Source organism: Momordica charantia (genome assembly GCF_013281855.1).
Source record: "Momordica charantia cultivar OHB3-1 chromosome 11 unlocalized genomic scaffold, Mcharantia_2.0 BLBB01000011.1, whole genome shotgun sequence".
NCBI classification, from domain to species: Eukaryota; Viridiplantae; Streptophyta; class Magnoliopsida; order Cucurbitales; family Cucurbitaceae; genus Momordica; species Momordica charantia.
In genome coordinates, this window is record NW_028275159.1 from 1,335,918 (window position 1) to 1,350,579 (window position 14,662).

At 35.8% G+C, this 14,662-nt stretch overlaps 2 protein-coding genes across 3 annotated transcripts; both read left to right on the top strand.

Annotated features, from left to right (window-relative positions):
• The first annotated feature begins 4,185 nt into the window (after positions 1–4,185).
• LOC111009258 (zinc finger protein GAI-ASSOCIATED FACTOR 1) lies at positions 4,186–7,466 on the top strand. The gene is made up of 4 exons (XM_088120294.1): positions 4,186–4,731; positions 4,840–5,236; positions 5,431–5,609; positions 6,411–7,466. The coding sequence occupies exons 1-4, from the start codon at positions 4,599–4,601 to the stop codon at positions 7,217–7,219; spliced, it is 1,518 nt and encodes a 505-aa protein (XP_087976420.1). The 5' UTR covers positions 4,186–4,598; the 3' UTR covers positions 7,220–7,466.
• A 4,177-nt stretch (positions 7,467–11,643) lies between these two features.
• Positions 11,644–14,643, top strand: CYP721A1 (cytochrome P450, family 721, subfamily A, polypeptide 1). Of its 2 annotated transcripts, XM_022287513.2 has the most exons (5): positions 11,644–12,278; positions 12,380–12,624; positions 13,099–13,462; positions 14,016–14,211; positions 14,391–14,643. In XM_022287513.2, the coding sequence occupies exons 1-5, from the start codon at positions 11,790–11,792 to the stop codon at positions 14,465–14,467; spliced, it is 1,371 nt and encodes a 456-aa protein (XP_022143205.1). In that variant the 5' UTR covers positions 11,644–11,789; the 3' UTR covers positions 14,468–14,643. The 2 variants fall into 2 exon arrangements, with proteins under 2 accessions (XP_022143205.1, XP_022143195.1); XM_022287503.2 differs by having other exon boundaries at positions 14,016–14,643.
• Positions 14,644–14,662: the final 19 nt, after the last annotated feature.

The window sequence follows — 14,662 nt, forward strand, 5'->3', positions numbered from 1 at the left end:
CTCTCTAAGATTGCTTTGTAGTTTTTCTTTTTCTTTTTGCTAAATTAATACCTCTAAACTTTGCTTTTTTTTTCCAAAAATATCTCAAGCCTTACAAAAGTTTGAATATTACACTGGAAAATACCTTTTGAGCAAAATCTGTTAATATTTTGAATGGAAAATTGATGTGGCAATGAACGTAAAAATTGGCGTGATATATAGGTTTCAATTTTATACTAAAAGTGTTATTCCTTCATTGTCAACAGAGTTTGCTTCTCCCTACCCGATTTTGTTCTAATCCCTTTTTAAAAAATGATAGTTTCTTCTACATTTTCTCTCTTTTCATACATAATCCAGACAAACTTCTACATTAATTGCTCGTTCTAGATGTTGCCATAGTTGGTTTTTCACTTTTGAAATGATGGTGGAGTTTTTTGAAACGAAGGACAAAGTTCAAATAGCATTTTTAGCCTTTCTTTTTAAGCTTGAACAAGGGTGAGGTGTAAATTTAAACTTCTAATTTTTGCAATAAATTACTAACATCATAACTAGTTTTGTTAACTAGTTGAGTTTTGGTTAAACGACTTATTTTGTAGTATTTTTAAACAATTATCAAGATCACTTTTGATTATGTACCAAAGAGTGAAATAATTTTTTAATTTATTAAAGGTATTTTTCACCATTTCAAAAATCCTGTTAAACTCATTATTAAGCTCCACAATGGACTAGGTTTCACGCCAGATACGAAGCATCTTTTTTGAACCTTTTTTTTAAATGAATTTAACAATTACAAAGTGATATTACATGTACTAGTTACATTGGGCAATCTCCCTATCTAAACAAAAATGACAAGAGAAAAAAAACAAAGACAATGGGTTAAGTTTTGTCAGTGCGTTGATTTATAAGCACTTGGTAATTCTGACTGGATAGTTCATTTTCCTACGTGGAAAATTATCATTATAAATAATAGGTACTATGATTATTCTTTGTCAAATATAAACGGCGACGGTATCATAACACAATAATTGACACGTTTATTTTGATTTTAAAAATCAGTTCATTGACACTTGCAATTGATCAAATCCGCATTGGATGCTCAATTAGATTCTTCCTAAATATTGAAGAAATAGAACTAATATTAATAAATCCTATCATCTAATAATTTTGCATCTTGATAATATAGAATTGGCCGGCTTGATAGATATTCTAAAAGTTTAAGTAATTTTTAGGTTAAATTATAGATTTAAATTGAGCAGTGTATTCTCTAAACTCCAAAAAAAAAAAATATTAATTACTCTCCTGAACTAATAATAAGTTCGCACTGATCTAAGTCTAGTTCAATAATTTAAGTATATGTATCTTTTTTTTGATGGTAGGTTTGAATTTTTAACCTCTTACTTGTGATGTAATATTGTTTAAAAGAAATTATTGCATATGTTTTATTTAGTCTTGACTCGTTATTTTTTTAGCACAACAAATGTGACGACGGAGATTTGATCTCAATAAGGAGCAAATATCTTAATGATTGAACTATGTCCATGTTAGCAGCTACTTATGTTATTATTTTGTGGTATATTTATTAATATATTTAGTTGTCTGTAATACTAATGATAATCTTTAACCATCAAAGCAAACTAGATTGTTTAACGATATCTTTCTTTAGTATAAAAAATTGTGAATACGAAGATTTTAACGTTGAATCTCTGTTGTTTAATTGCCAAGTCTCACATTAGTTTATTTAATAATGGTGGAAGAATCAAAGAGGCTCACGGAACATGCTAACAAAAGTACCTTTTTCAAAAACCTTTTTTTTTTCCCTTTTTGTCAATTTGACAATATTTTCCAAAAAAAAGATTCATAAGATAAATGCAGATTAATTAAACCTCGCACGTGCACTCCACACGGAAGTGATCTCTAAGGTATGATCAAACCCGGACCACCACCGCCAAAACAGGCCGCCGGAAGCAGACACGGCGGCGACGGCGGCGGAGGGGTTGGTTGCAGAAAGGGCCAGAAGTGGTAATGATTTAAATACTTGAAAAAGGCAGCTGGCCTTTGTCTGGGGTACCCTGTCCGTATTACACATTGGAGTCCTCAGACACAACAGGACAAAACAATCCTTGCCCTTTTAAGCACCGAGATACGCTACTCTACAACCGAGACCACGAGCTTCAAAATGAAACCGCCCTTGAACGCTGCATCATAATCTGGGACGTTCCAGTGCGCGCGTCCCCACCGTAACACGATGTGTCTTCTGTAAGAAGCACGTGTGAGGTACGCTCCATTTCAATTTCCTCTGTCACTCGTACTGTAATCGTACTTCACTTTAAAACTCCGCTACGCTTTCTCAAATGCCCCCTTACATTACCATATTTACATTATTGCCCCCCTCCTGCCAATACACTTTTTTTTTCCAGTTTATATTTTGTTTTTATAATGGCTAAATATATATTTCTAACTTTTTAAGAAATCAGTAGAAATTTCAAGTCCTTTTTCTTTCGATAGTATTATAATTGATAATATCAATCAATCTTAATAGTCATCAAGGAATTAAATTAGAAAATATAACAAAAAATAAAGTTTATACTAAAATGATAATGGATATGACATTAATGTGGATTAAAGTAGTAATATGGCCTAAAGTTTTTTCAATAATGTGACAGTCACTATTGACTTGATAAGTTAAAGTACAATGTTTAAGAGAAAAATAGACACAAATATAAAAGTGGAAAAGAGAGTAGAACACTCAAAGTAATGAGTATTTTTTAAATTAAAATATCAACTCAAATATTTATATGTCAATTCTTTAACCCATTAATTTGTAGTGCTATATTATAAACAAAATTTAAATTGAACAAAAAAAAATCTTCTTATAAAGGAGGATAGAAGTTCATACAAGATTGGTTCTCCATAGGCTTTTGTCCCAAACAGACAGAAAATGATTTTAAAGAGTACACCTTCATTTCTTTTCTTTATTTTTTTAGTACTCAGGATAGATTTAAAAAAAAAAAAAAAAAAAAAACCTTACCTCACACTATATCTAAACAATGGGTTTTTTTGGGGAATTTGTTAAGAGTTTATTCTAGAATCTTCTCACTCGAAAATACGTGTATGGACCATAGTTCAGACAGGAGAGGACGAGAGAGATTAGTAAGGCATAGAGACTTTTGATTGACCTTGTGAAAATCCAACTCATATTATTGACCTTAAAATATAAATACCATTGACAAAAAATCTTATGAACACGAGGTACCACAAAGCTTCATTCTGAAAAGCGTGGTCCATATATTCTTCATGAAAGGTGTACACTCTTTATATAACCTAAATAATTAAGTTTAACTCAACACAAGCTCAAATTATGTGCTAACTTAAGTCTCAGAGTATACGTGGTCAAGCACCGACAAGATTTAGGTCTCTACTTCAACTGAGTAGACATCTAATATGAACCAAATCAATATAATCCAAAGTGGGAAATTTTCATCGACGTGTCGACATTTCCTTCGACATTTTCATATGTCTGTGAATTCGACATCAATATAAGAGGTCAGGGTGAATCGATATTTCAACAGTATTATAAAGAAAATCGACCAAATATGAAAAATATCAACACATTACTGATTATTTATTTTTAATTTATTTACAAACGGTGAAATATTTATCTATTAATTTCAATATTTTTTGTAAAAAAAAATTATCTTTATAATCTTTCATAAATAGACATGTTCATGAACATTAACATTTTAAAATCTTGATATAATCCAATCTCTGAGATGAGATTTCACGACCTCGATGTAGTTCTCATGGTGAGGAATGAGCCAAGAGACAAGATTAGGAAAAATCTTATTCTTAAAGTTGTCTACCATTGTGAAATTTGGGGTGTTGCAAGCAGGGGTATTATTGTCATTTCAGTGATGAATCTGTGAATAAAGTTTCACTACGCTCTACTGTACATACAACGGTCTACAAAACAAGAGTATGAAAGACAAGAAATTAAAAAGAAAAAACTGGGTAGACGACAAGCACCGCCTAGTCCGACTTTCCCCGACAAATGTTATCGCCTAGCAGATTACGACACGTGGATGGATAGATTTCCATGGGCAGCCGGAAGGTGAGAACATATATCAGGCATCCCCTCCCACTAACCATGGTTACCACAACACCACCCCTCCACTAACCATGGTTAAACGGCGCCGCTTTAACTACTTTTTAATTATTTTCCTCTCATTTCGACTCCCCTCTTCTCTCTGGATCTTCGCTCAGCCAAATACGAACTGAGAAACCGCCGCCTTACGCCCACTGGTTTTCCGATCGCCTTCCGAAGCAAACCGACATGTAGATTTGAAGTTTTCACTTGCACATTCCCTGAGCAACTACTTAGAATCTGCAAATTCAGACGCTCCCTCGGTTTTTAGCTTCAGTTGATCTTTTGAATTTTCCTACTAAGAGCAGTCACAGAGCTTGGTAGTTGAAGTATTCGAGTTCCTGTATTGATTAGGATTGATTCGGAATAGGTAGTTTCATCAAACAACTGAGCGGCTAGGCTTTCGGTGAATCAAAAAGCCTAAAACTACCTTTGTTGAGGTCGTAGTTAGTGATTGATATTCTAGGTTTTGTGCGGAATGGTTGATTTGGAGAATTCTTCGCCGGTTGCGGTTTCTGGAGAAGCTGGTTTATCCTCTTCAGGTTTTCATATTGAACCAGTGACGGTGGTGGCTCCGCCGAAGAAGAAACGGAACCTGCCTGGAATGCCAGGTAATTATGGGATTAAAAGCCAATCGCACGGCGTAAATTATGTGGTGTTACTTTCTATTAATTTAGCTCTGGATGTGATGTTTAGATTTGATTATTTCTGTTTTTCAGATCCCGCGGCGGAGGTGATTGCTCTGTCGCCGGAGAGTTTGCTGGCGACGAACCGGTTCGTGTGCGAGATCTGCAACAAAGGTTTCCAGCGCGACCAGAACCTGCAGCTTCACCGGCGGGGCCACAACCTGCCGTGGAAGCTCCGGCAGCGGACGAACAATGAGGTGCGTAAGCGCGTGTATGTCTGCCCCGAACCGTCCTGCGTCCACCACAATCCGGCGAGGGCGCTCGGCGATCTCACCGGAATAAAGAAGCATTTCTGTAGAAAGCACGGCGAGAAGAAGTGGAAGTGCGAGAGATGCTCAAAGAAATACGCCGTACAATCCGATTGGAAAGCGCATATGAAAACTTGCGGAACACGAGAATACAAGTGCGATTGTGGCACTTTATTTTCTAGGTTTGAATTCATTTAGTTTTTTTTTTTCGTCTCTCTCTCTCTCTCTCTCTCTCTCTCTCTCTCTCTCTCTCTCTCTCTCTCTCTCTCTCTCTCTCTCTCTCTCTCTCTCTCTCGATTTTTGATACCTTGAAATTATCGCTCTTATATTATTCATCTTTCACTTATCTGTGAAGTTTGGTTTGGGTTTCTTGAAGGAGGGATAGCTTCATAACACATCGAGCATTTTGCGATGTGTTGGCGGAGGAAAGTGCTCGAGCCCAAACCCTAGCAGTTACAAACTCTGGAGTAAAGGAGTCCGCCGCTTCGCCTCCCCCGCCGCCGCTAACTCCGTCGACCACGGTGGTTTCTTCGGCCTTGTCCATCCACAGCTCAGGTAAAATAATATATATTCATGGCAAAATCATATCGGATTGATCGACGTCATTCTATGTAACGTTTTGGTTTTCTGAATCCTCGAATCAAATTGGTTAATTCGTTCAATAAACTTCCAACGTTTATCACATGACTCGTGCCGTTGTGCCTATGTTCAATAATGTGTAATTAAGAGGCTAATCGTCAAATGGAACCTTTTCTGATTCCCATTGTTGTTTGCGAGTCCTTTCACTCCTTTTTTTTTTCTCTTTTTTTCCCCTTTTTAGTTTGCTCTTCATGATTGGGTATGTACTGCTCATTCACGGGTAACTGTTGCATGGATGACAAAGAAGCTCAAAGATCGAGGATGGTGGAAAAGGAGAATAGGACTTTGCTGGAAAAAAAGGCGCCATTATATTCCCTTTCCTTTTACTTCCAAAAGGCCTTTTTTGAGTTCAAGCTCTTCATCATTCACAATAAGCAACTAGCTAAGCCGGGACACACAAAAAGTTTCTGTTGCTTCCACCTTTCTCTCTCCCTTCCCTTTTTCCAATCGCTGCATTCTACCAAGTGATTTTTTCTTCTTTTTTCATCTCCAAAATTCTAACATGTATACTCTTACCATTTGAAATACAGTTTTGAATTCTCTCCTACATTGCATCCAACATTATAAAGTCCTCCACTTCTTGGTTGTTATCAAATTTCTGCTGCCTGTTTTGATAAATTAACTGGTTTCTTTTTTTTTTTTTTTATATTGATTCTCATGCTACCCCATTGATCGTTGTGCAGTGATTTGACATATTTGTTGTTTGGTTTATTATAGAGGTGGCTGATAATCCGATAAGAGTGCCATCAGTATCCACGCCTGCTGCAACATGCTTGACCTCCGCGCCTGTCAATAGTACCACCAATGCTAGCGCTAACGGCAATAGCTCCAGCGATATGTTTGGAAATAGTACTGTTTATGCTTCTGCCTCGAATTCCGTGACAACAACCCGAATATCCCCACCACAGCCACCCAATTTATCCACCTACGATTGCCCTTCTGCTTCCGCCATTAATCCCACATCGCTTTCCCTCTCCACATCTCTCTATCTCTCCACTCAAGGATCCTCCCTCTTTGCGCCGGTTGACCAAGACCGTCTTCAGTACACCTGGGCCACTCAGCCGGCGGCTATGTCCGCCACCGCTTTGCTACAAAAGGCAGCGGAAATGGGGGCAACGGCGTCTAATCCTTCCTTGTTCCGAGGCTTTGGGATGGCTGCTTCTTCTTCTGGTCAAGATACCTCCGCTACTGCCCAATGGAGCATGAGTGTGAACCGAGATCAGCGGAGTGGTGGTTCGTTAACGCCTGGTTTAGAGCTTGAACTTCCCTCCGGACCGGCCGGCACCGGTCTGATGATGGCGGGTGGCCCATTTTGCTCGTTTGGGAGTCAGCCCATGACGCGCGACCTTCTTGGCCTTGGCTTAGGCGGCGGCGGGGCTTCCGCTAGTAGATTTTCCGCTTTGATCGCTTCCATGGGCGGTGCGTCCGGCTACGAAGTCGTAGCTTCAGTCCCTTGCGGTGGAAGTGGCGACGGAAGCTCGGCCGGAGACGGTTGGGATCGAGATGAACCAGACGGGAAACACTGAACTGAACCCTTACGTTACACAGAGGTCAAAGGTAAAGCCACACATTATTTACTCGGAAATGTGTAATTAATGTAAATTTTTGGTCCGTCTTGTGGAGGTTAGTTAATTAGTTGAATTTTGGTCTTAGAATCTGACAATAAATCAGGAAATGAAAAATGCAAGCATGTTTTAACATTATGATTCTGAACTTTTCCTCTTGGATTCTTGGAGCCGAAATGATAATGTATTGAGAAGTTAAAATTTTGAAGGGTTTTGAAAGTTTCAGAGATTGTCTCCTGGGAAGGTGACACGGGGGCTGGAATGAGGGTGGGATTTTCAAACAAATTGGTACTTGAAAGTTGAAAATTAATGTTGCATTATGGTTTTCTGTACATTTGACGTGTCAATTCCCGGTGGTCCAAGTTCCGATCTGGTCCATGGTGACTGGTCAGAGCGTCAAAGTATGTTTAATGGGGTGGGTTGGCCGAGGTGGTCCTCCTCCTCCACCGACTTCCGGCCCCGTAGGTTAGGTCCGTTCCACTCAACGGTGGTTGCCGCCCAGATGTCATTGTATGTGGACACTTCTAATTGTGACGTGGATGGATTCCTATAAATGGGTGTTTATTTAAGGGTTTCTGGCGACGTTTTTTTAATCTATTTTTATTGAAATCTTTTAAGTATTTGACATTTAGACGTTTTTTAAATTATATAAAAAATTTGGAAATAGAAGAGAAAAAGATTTTATGGTTTTTTATGTGCTCTAACAAAATCAAAGTTCACTTTTTTTTTATTATAAAAATGCTGAGGCTTTATAAGTGATTATGAATTTAGATATCATAGGACAAGTTGATTGGATGGTTAATAATAATTTATCATAAATCCATACAATAAGAAGATGAATAGATCAAAACACTTTCTTTAAGATTGGTACGAATCTTATCAATAATGTGTTTGTTTATAATTATTTAAAAAATATAATAGAAATTATTTTAGAGTGTATGTAGTGTGTGTATTTATATATTTTATATTTGAGTGTTTTAGATGGCTAAAATTACACTTAAAAATATATAATGTTTGATGATAAATAATAACATATTTTTAAAAATTTTATTGTTTAAATTTCTTTCTTTTTCGTTTTGTTGATAAAAGTTTGATTGACGATTATCCAAAAAAATGATTTTTTTTGGCGCTATAGATGATTACTAAAAGAAAGTGGAAGAAAAAAAAAAGTAAAAATGTATCAAACTCTTTTTTTTTATTAGTACATTGATAGACTCTTTAGAGATCATAATTATTTGCACTTTTGTTATGAAACAACTCAATTTAAGATGGTGCCCATCACCCAATTTTCTAGTATACCCTTTGTATCTATGCTTCAATATTAATTAACTTTTAAAATCTAAAATTAGTAAATTGGGAGGTTACCATTTAAATCCTTCAAATTTTGTCTAATTAAGACTTTCCAAAAGTAAAAAATACCAAATCCCAAAATACGAATCAAATTTCCAAAATCTTCCATAATTGAAAAAATTTGAAAACCCCTCCTTCTCCGATTTTGCTTCTTCCTCTCTTGTTCGAAGACTGCTTCATTCCGACTGTCTACGCTCCTCCGTTCCGACCGTCTACGCTCCTCCGTTCCGGTCGTCTACGCTCCTTCGTCTTCGGCCATCTGTGTTTCTTCATCTCCGGTCGTCTGTGCTCATTCTCTCAGACTTTTCTTCTTCGTCTTCGACCGTCTGTGTTCCTCCATCTCCGACTTCGTCAACGTTCTTCGTCTCTGGTCGTCGTCTCCATTATTCTTCATCGTCGGAGTAGTCCTATATTCTTCCTCTCTTGTTCGATTTCCGTCCGCTCCTTCGTCTCCATCCGCCGTCTGTGCTCCTTCGTCTCTATTCACCGTCTGCGCTCCTTCGTCTCTATTCACCGTCTGCGCTCCTTCGTCTTAGTTCGTCGTCTCCTTCATCTCGCCAATTGGAAAGTAGTTTTATCTCACCATGATATATTTTTCATTCCAATATATCCTCCTAAGTTTTTTTATTTCAAATTTGAACAATGTTGAAAATTCATTGTTTTTTTTGTACTGTTAAACCCCTTCCATACACATATATATTCAATGGTTTTTTTTTTCAATTTATGATTTTGTGTAGTTTAACGCTCTATTTTTGTACATACATAGATTTCAGTAGTGCAAAATGTAGGTGTGAACTAGTGTATATCTAGGGATACATCTTATAGTGAGTTTGATTTCATCGCTTTGTCATTAGTATATATGGGGATATATGAGATATATCTTATAGTGTATACATTTAGTTCCATAATATTTATAGAAATACAAATCATTGACATTGATATCTAATTATTCTCTATAAAGTTTGAATAATACATAGTTTGTAAGTTATAAAACAATATTAATAGGTATATAAATTATATTAACCGTATCCATAATAATATTTGAATTCAAAAGTCTTCATGGTATATACGTTATATCATAAAAATATACAAATGAATACTTAATTGTTAATATTCTATAATAATATGTGATATGTAAATTAGATCTTACTTAAAAGACATATATAAATAATGTTAATTACATCGTGTGAATAATAGTAGATTTCAAAAGTACAAGTAGAATATATGTTATAACCGTATATTGTATATATGGGAATATATCGTATATGAGAATATATTGACTGAAGCAGCATATATTGTAAATATTAGAATATATTGTATATGTGATATATATCTTATACATAGTTCTAGCTATTTTATTTACCTATGAAACCATCGTGGATTTGTGAAAGGAAACCCCTAAAGTTGATAGTGTGACTGGCTCCAATGTAATTTAATCAAACAATTTCAAACTTGAGTGGTCAATTGCGTGGAAACTTCACACGGAAAAAATCATATGAAAAAATATTGTTGGATCAAAATTGGATATTTTTTTAATTAATAATAATAATAAATTATAGGAAAAAATGGTTTTTGGAGGAGTGAATTAAGGGATTAGTGTTGAAAATTTATATGAGGTCCACAATAATTAAAGGAATATGATTACAATTATGGAATTAAATATTTTAAATTTCAAAATAATAAAAAACTATAATAAAAATGTATATAATAAATAAGGGTAAAATCGACATTTAAAAAAAATCCTACGTGGAGAAATCTAAAACTGTAAAATTGGAAAACTTTAGACATTTATGTAAATAAGTTTCTAAAATAGACCTCCGAAGATATTATTTTTTTTTCTTTTAACTTCGATCATTTATCCAACTAATATTACTTGTCCTACGTAGTTTTAAATTATTACAACATTATCAGTATAATTTAGCTTTTATGTCGAAATTAATTCGAACTTACAAAATTTGTTATTAAAAATATGTGGGTTAACATTAATCTTAGATTGGTAAGTCAAAATTAAGATTTTAGATATTAAATAAATACTACTATTAGAAATAATAGCTAATTATGACGTCGATCAAAAAACCTTAAAAAGAGGATTTTTGGTCAACGCAGCAGTAATAGGCATAATAATTGTGTGTGCACATCTTCCTCTTAAGCTCATTACTGATGGAATACTTATAAATGATCGTAAAATTGGTCAAACTCTAAAAGCTTTTCAAATCATTTCTATTTCCCCTTTATTTCTCGCCATTCACCGCAGTACGTCACTAACTTCGTCATTACGGAGCGTGGTTGCAATTGACATTAAAATAAATAATAATAAATAAATCGTGTAAAAAAGTTTCATAGATCACAATAAGATTTAGCATAGTAAGCTGAGTGATTAGTCATAGCCCTAAATAATTATATTCCTGAAAACAATAAATTCAATAAAAATCAGAATTCTATTACATATTTTCAGTACTTTTTTAATAGGTATTTCTTAACCTTATTTGAAAATTGAATATCAATTTATAGGACTATGGAAAATAAATTCAGTGATATATTTGTAAAGTAACGATAGTTACCAAATAAATATTCAATTCAATCTAAAATATTATTAATTAATTTATTAACCTGATAAAATTTCGTATAGTTATTATTTTGTGATGTTATATAATTTATAATATATTGTGTTTTACATTATTTAATTTTAATGAAAGATAAAATAAATTTATAACATAAAATAATATATTTTATAAAATTTTTTATAGCTTTTGATGTAATTATACCTTTAAAATTTAAAATTAAAAAATTGGGGGTAAAAAATATTGTTTTCATAGTTTTTACTATTTTCACGTAATTATATTAAACGAATTCATTTATTCAAGGGTAAATTATACTTTTACACAGTTTGGTCCCGACTTTTCATAAAATAGTTCTAAAAGGTCTTGAGTTCAAATTCAGATGTGTTATTGATTGGTAATTTTAATAATATAATAATATTTATTAAACTTAAATTACCTTTAGTTGGGATTTAATTTTAAAACAAGAATCTGAATTCTCTGCTCTAATTTCTCCGTGCCAATTAACATCTTGAACACTAAACAGTGTAATAGTCAAAACCGAAAAACCAATCACAGACCACGGCCGACCTTTACCGTATCCCCTGCCTCTCCGGCCCCGGCAGCGCCACGTAGATTTTCCGATGCATTCTCTTCCTCTTACGCTCGTCGTTTCCCTTCTTCTCACAGTCCTCCTGAAATTTATCTACTCCACTTTCTGGCTTCCATGGAGAATTCAAATCCACTTCCGAAAGCAAGGGATAACAGGCCCTCGCTACCGCCCGATCACCGGGAACTCCGCCGATATCCGCCGTCTGTTTTCGGAAGCACAATCGAAGCCGATTCCCTTTCACCACGATATCCTCTGTCGCGCTCTGCCTTTTTACTTCCGTTGGTCCGCCGAGTACGGGAAGACGTTTCTGTACTGGTTCGGGTCGAATCCGCGACTGGCCATATCCGACCCGGAGTTGATTAAGGAGGTGCTTGTGAATACGGGCGGGTCGTTTCGAAAGGTCGGGTTCAACCCGCTGTCGAAGGCGCTCTTCGGGGAGGGGCTTGTCGGGCTGGAGGGCCAAAAATGGGCCACGCACCGGAGGATCGCAAACCAAGCTTTCACAATCGAGCGTGTAAAGGTAATAATACGGTTTCTGTACCTGAAAAGTGAGAATCGAAAAATGATTATTGAATAGTACTTCCAAACAGTGTGTTGATAGTATGGTTTTGAATTTGATAGGGGTGGGCACCCGAAATTGTTGCTAGTGTGTGGAATGTGTTAGAGAAATGGGAGGAGATGAAGGGCGGAATGGAGGAGTTTGAATTGGAAGTCCACGAAGAATTTCGTCGGCTGTCAGCAGACGTAATTTCAAGAACCGCATTTGGAAGTAACTTTGAAGAAGGCAAACGCATCTTCGATTTGCTTGAACAGCAAACGCATCTTTTTTCCCAGGCAGTCAGAAGTGTTTATATTCCTGGCTTCAGGTTTGTTTTCAGTTCTTCGATTTGCTTTTCCCCAATTCTGAATTAGATGCTCTTTTCACTCGATTTACAAGAAAAAAGACTGGATCCCTTTTTCAATGTGCATTTTCATAACCTGGGTGGGTCTTTATTTTTTATTTTCTGGACGAGAACATGGTCTCGAATCCACTAGAAGTAGAGGAAGATATTTAGTTAGTATGAACAATAGTTTCATTCGTATAATACCAATTTACTTACAAAACTATGCAAGCTTAAATTTGAGGGGAATGATATCATACTACAGAAGAAATGTGTTGTGTTAACATTTTTTCCCCTGTGGTTAAGTCATCTTCTGGTTTTTACAAATGGAATGAAAGAGAATTTCATGTTCTTTCTTCCACTTTTGGGATGGGAGCTGGTTTAAGTTGTTTTAGCGTAATTTTATTTATTACTTGAGTTTGAATTGGAAACAAACATGAAATGAAAGTTGAAACACAGATTTTTGCCAACCAAGAAGAATAGAGAGAGGTGGAGATTGGAGAAAGAAACTCGTGAATCAATAAAACTGTTGATTGAGACTAACAGCAAAGGGAGGGAAAACTCAACTAATCTACTCGGCCTATTAATGTCATCTTACAAGAATCAAAATGGGGGAGAAGAAAGACTTGGAGTGGAGGAAATCATTGATGAATGTAAGACATTCTATTTTGCAGGAATGGAAACAACTGCTCATCTTCTAACTTGGGCCCTTCTACTGCTAGCAAAGCATCAAGAATGGCAAGACAAGGCCCGAGAAGAAGTTCTCCACATCTGCGGGTGCAAAACGCCACCTATGGCGGAGAATTTGAGCGAACTTAAAATCGTAAGTCAATAAACTCCTAATTGGGCTGGTAAAAGTGGTGATATTTTCTGGGATAAATTTCATCTTGCAGTAGTTAAAGATCTTCAATGGCAAATTTTGTTCATGGTCACTGTTGTTCTATCAATGTCCAACTACAGAGATCATTTTCAACAAACTAGGGATTTCTGAAATATATGAATGCAGATTTGCAATTTCCCACTGTTCATGATGTTATATCGCTGATTTGTGGAGTCTGTTTCGGAAGTATGCAAAAGTCTGAGAACCAATATATGAACAAAACCTTAAATTCGATTAGTAGTTGTTGCACCGTCATTTCGAAACAAGTTTTATGTATGTTGAGATATCCAAATATGAATTAAATTTTCCCAATCCATTAGTTTAAGTTTTTGGGTTGAGTGATAGTTTATTCATCATTGATATGGTATCAGAGCGAGTGTCCCTGTGTTTGAATCCTGCATTAACCTAAGTTTTTGGGCTGAGTAAATTTAATTTTTATATAAATATTTTAATACTGTACTCGTATTCATTTGTTATTGAGCGTCTCTTTTGACAGATAAGTATGATAATCAACGAAACACTTCGACTCTATCCTCCGGCAGTGATGTTGAATAGGCAGGCGTCGAAACGGCTGACGCTGCGAGGCATAGACATTCCTGCAGGCACACAACTCTACATGGCCGTAGCTGCTGTCCACCATGACACAGAGATTTGGGGAGAAGATGCCAACAGCTTCAACCCTTTGAGATTTGGTGAGCCTCGAAAACATTTAGCTTCATTTGTGCCATTTTCGTTGGGTCCTAGAATCTGTGTAGGCCAAACCATGGCGTTGGTTGAGGCCAAAATTGCGGTGGCCATGATAATTCAAAGATTCTCTTTTGTTGTTTCTCCAACCTACGCTCATGCCCCTATGCTGTTTGTAACTTTACAGCCTCAGTTTGGTGCTCAGCTCCTCCTTCGGAGCTTATGGAATTGAACTCACAGTCAGAAACTTGTGAGGCTTTGTAAACCATTTAGTATCATGTGGTGGCTTTTGTTGATGTAAAATTTTCATACTTTGAAAATTATGAAAAACTATAATAGATAATCTGTATTATAGTCGATCTAAGATCGAATTTCTTTCTCCTCCTCTGTAATGTGATATTGTGAAAAGAATAAATAAGTATGATAGTTTACTACTGCAATTCATAGGATTTGTCTCGA

Excerpts from the sequence above, each read along its gene's own strand:
- LOC111009258 (XM_088120294.1), top strand. The coding sequence starts at position 4,599 with ATGGTTGATTTGGAGAATTCTTCGCCGGTTGCGGTTTCTGGAGAAGCT. Across the intron at positions 4,732-4,839 it reads GAACCTGCCTGGAATGCCAG|ATCCCGCGGCGGAGGTGATT; the intron begins GTAATTATGGGA and ends TCTGTTTTTCAG. Across the intron at positions 5,610-6,410 it reads CTTGTCCATCCACAGCTCAG|AGGTGGCTGATAATCCGATA; the intron begins GTAAAATAATAT and ends GGTTTATTATAG.
- CYP721A1 (XM_022287503.2), top strand. The coding sequence starts at position 11,790 with ATGCATTCTCTTCCTCTTACGCTCGTCGTTTCCCTTCTTCTCACAGTC. Across the intron at positions 12,279-12,379 it reads TCACAATCGAGCGTGTAAAG|GGGTGGGCACCCGAAATTGT; the intron begins GTAATAATACGG and ends TGAATTTGATAG. Across the intron at positions 13,463-14,015 it reads ATTTGAGCGAACTTAAAATC|ATAAGTATGATAATCAACGA; the intron begins GTAAGTCAATAA and ends CTCTTTTGACAG.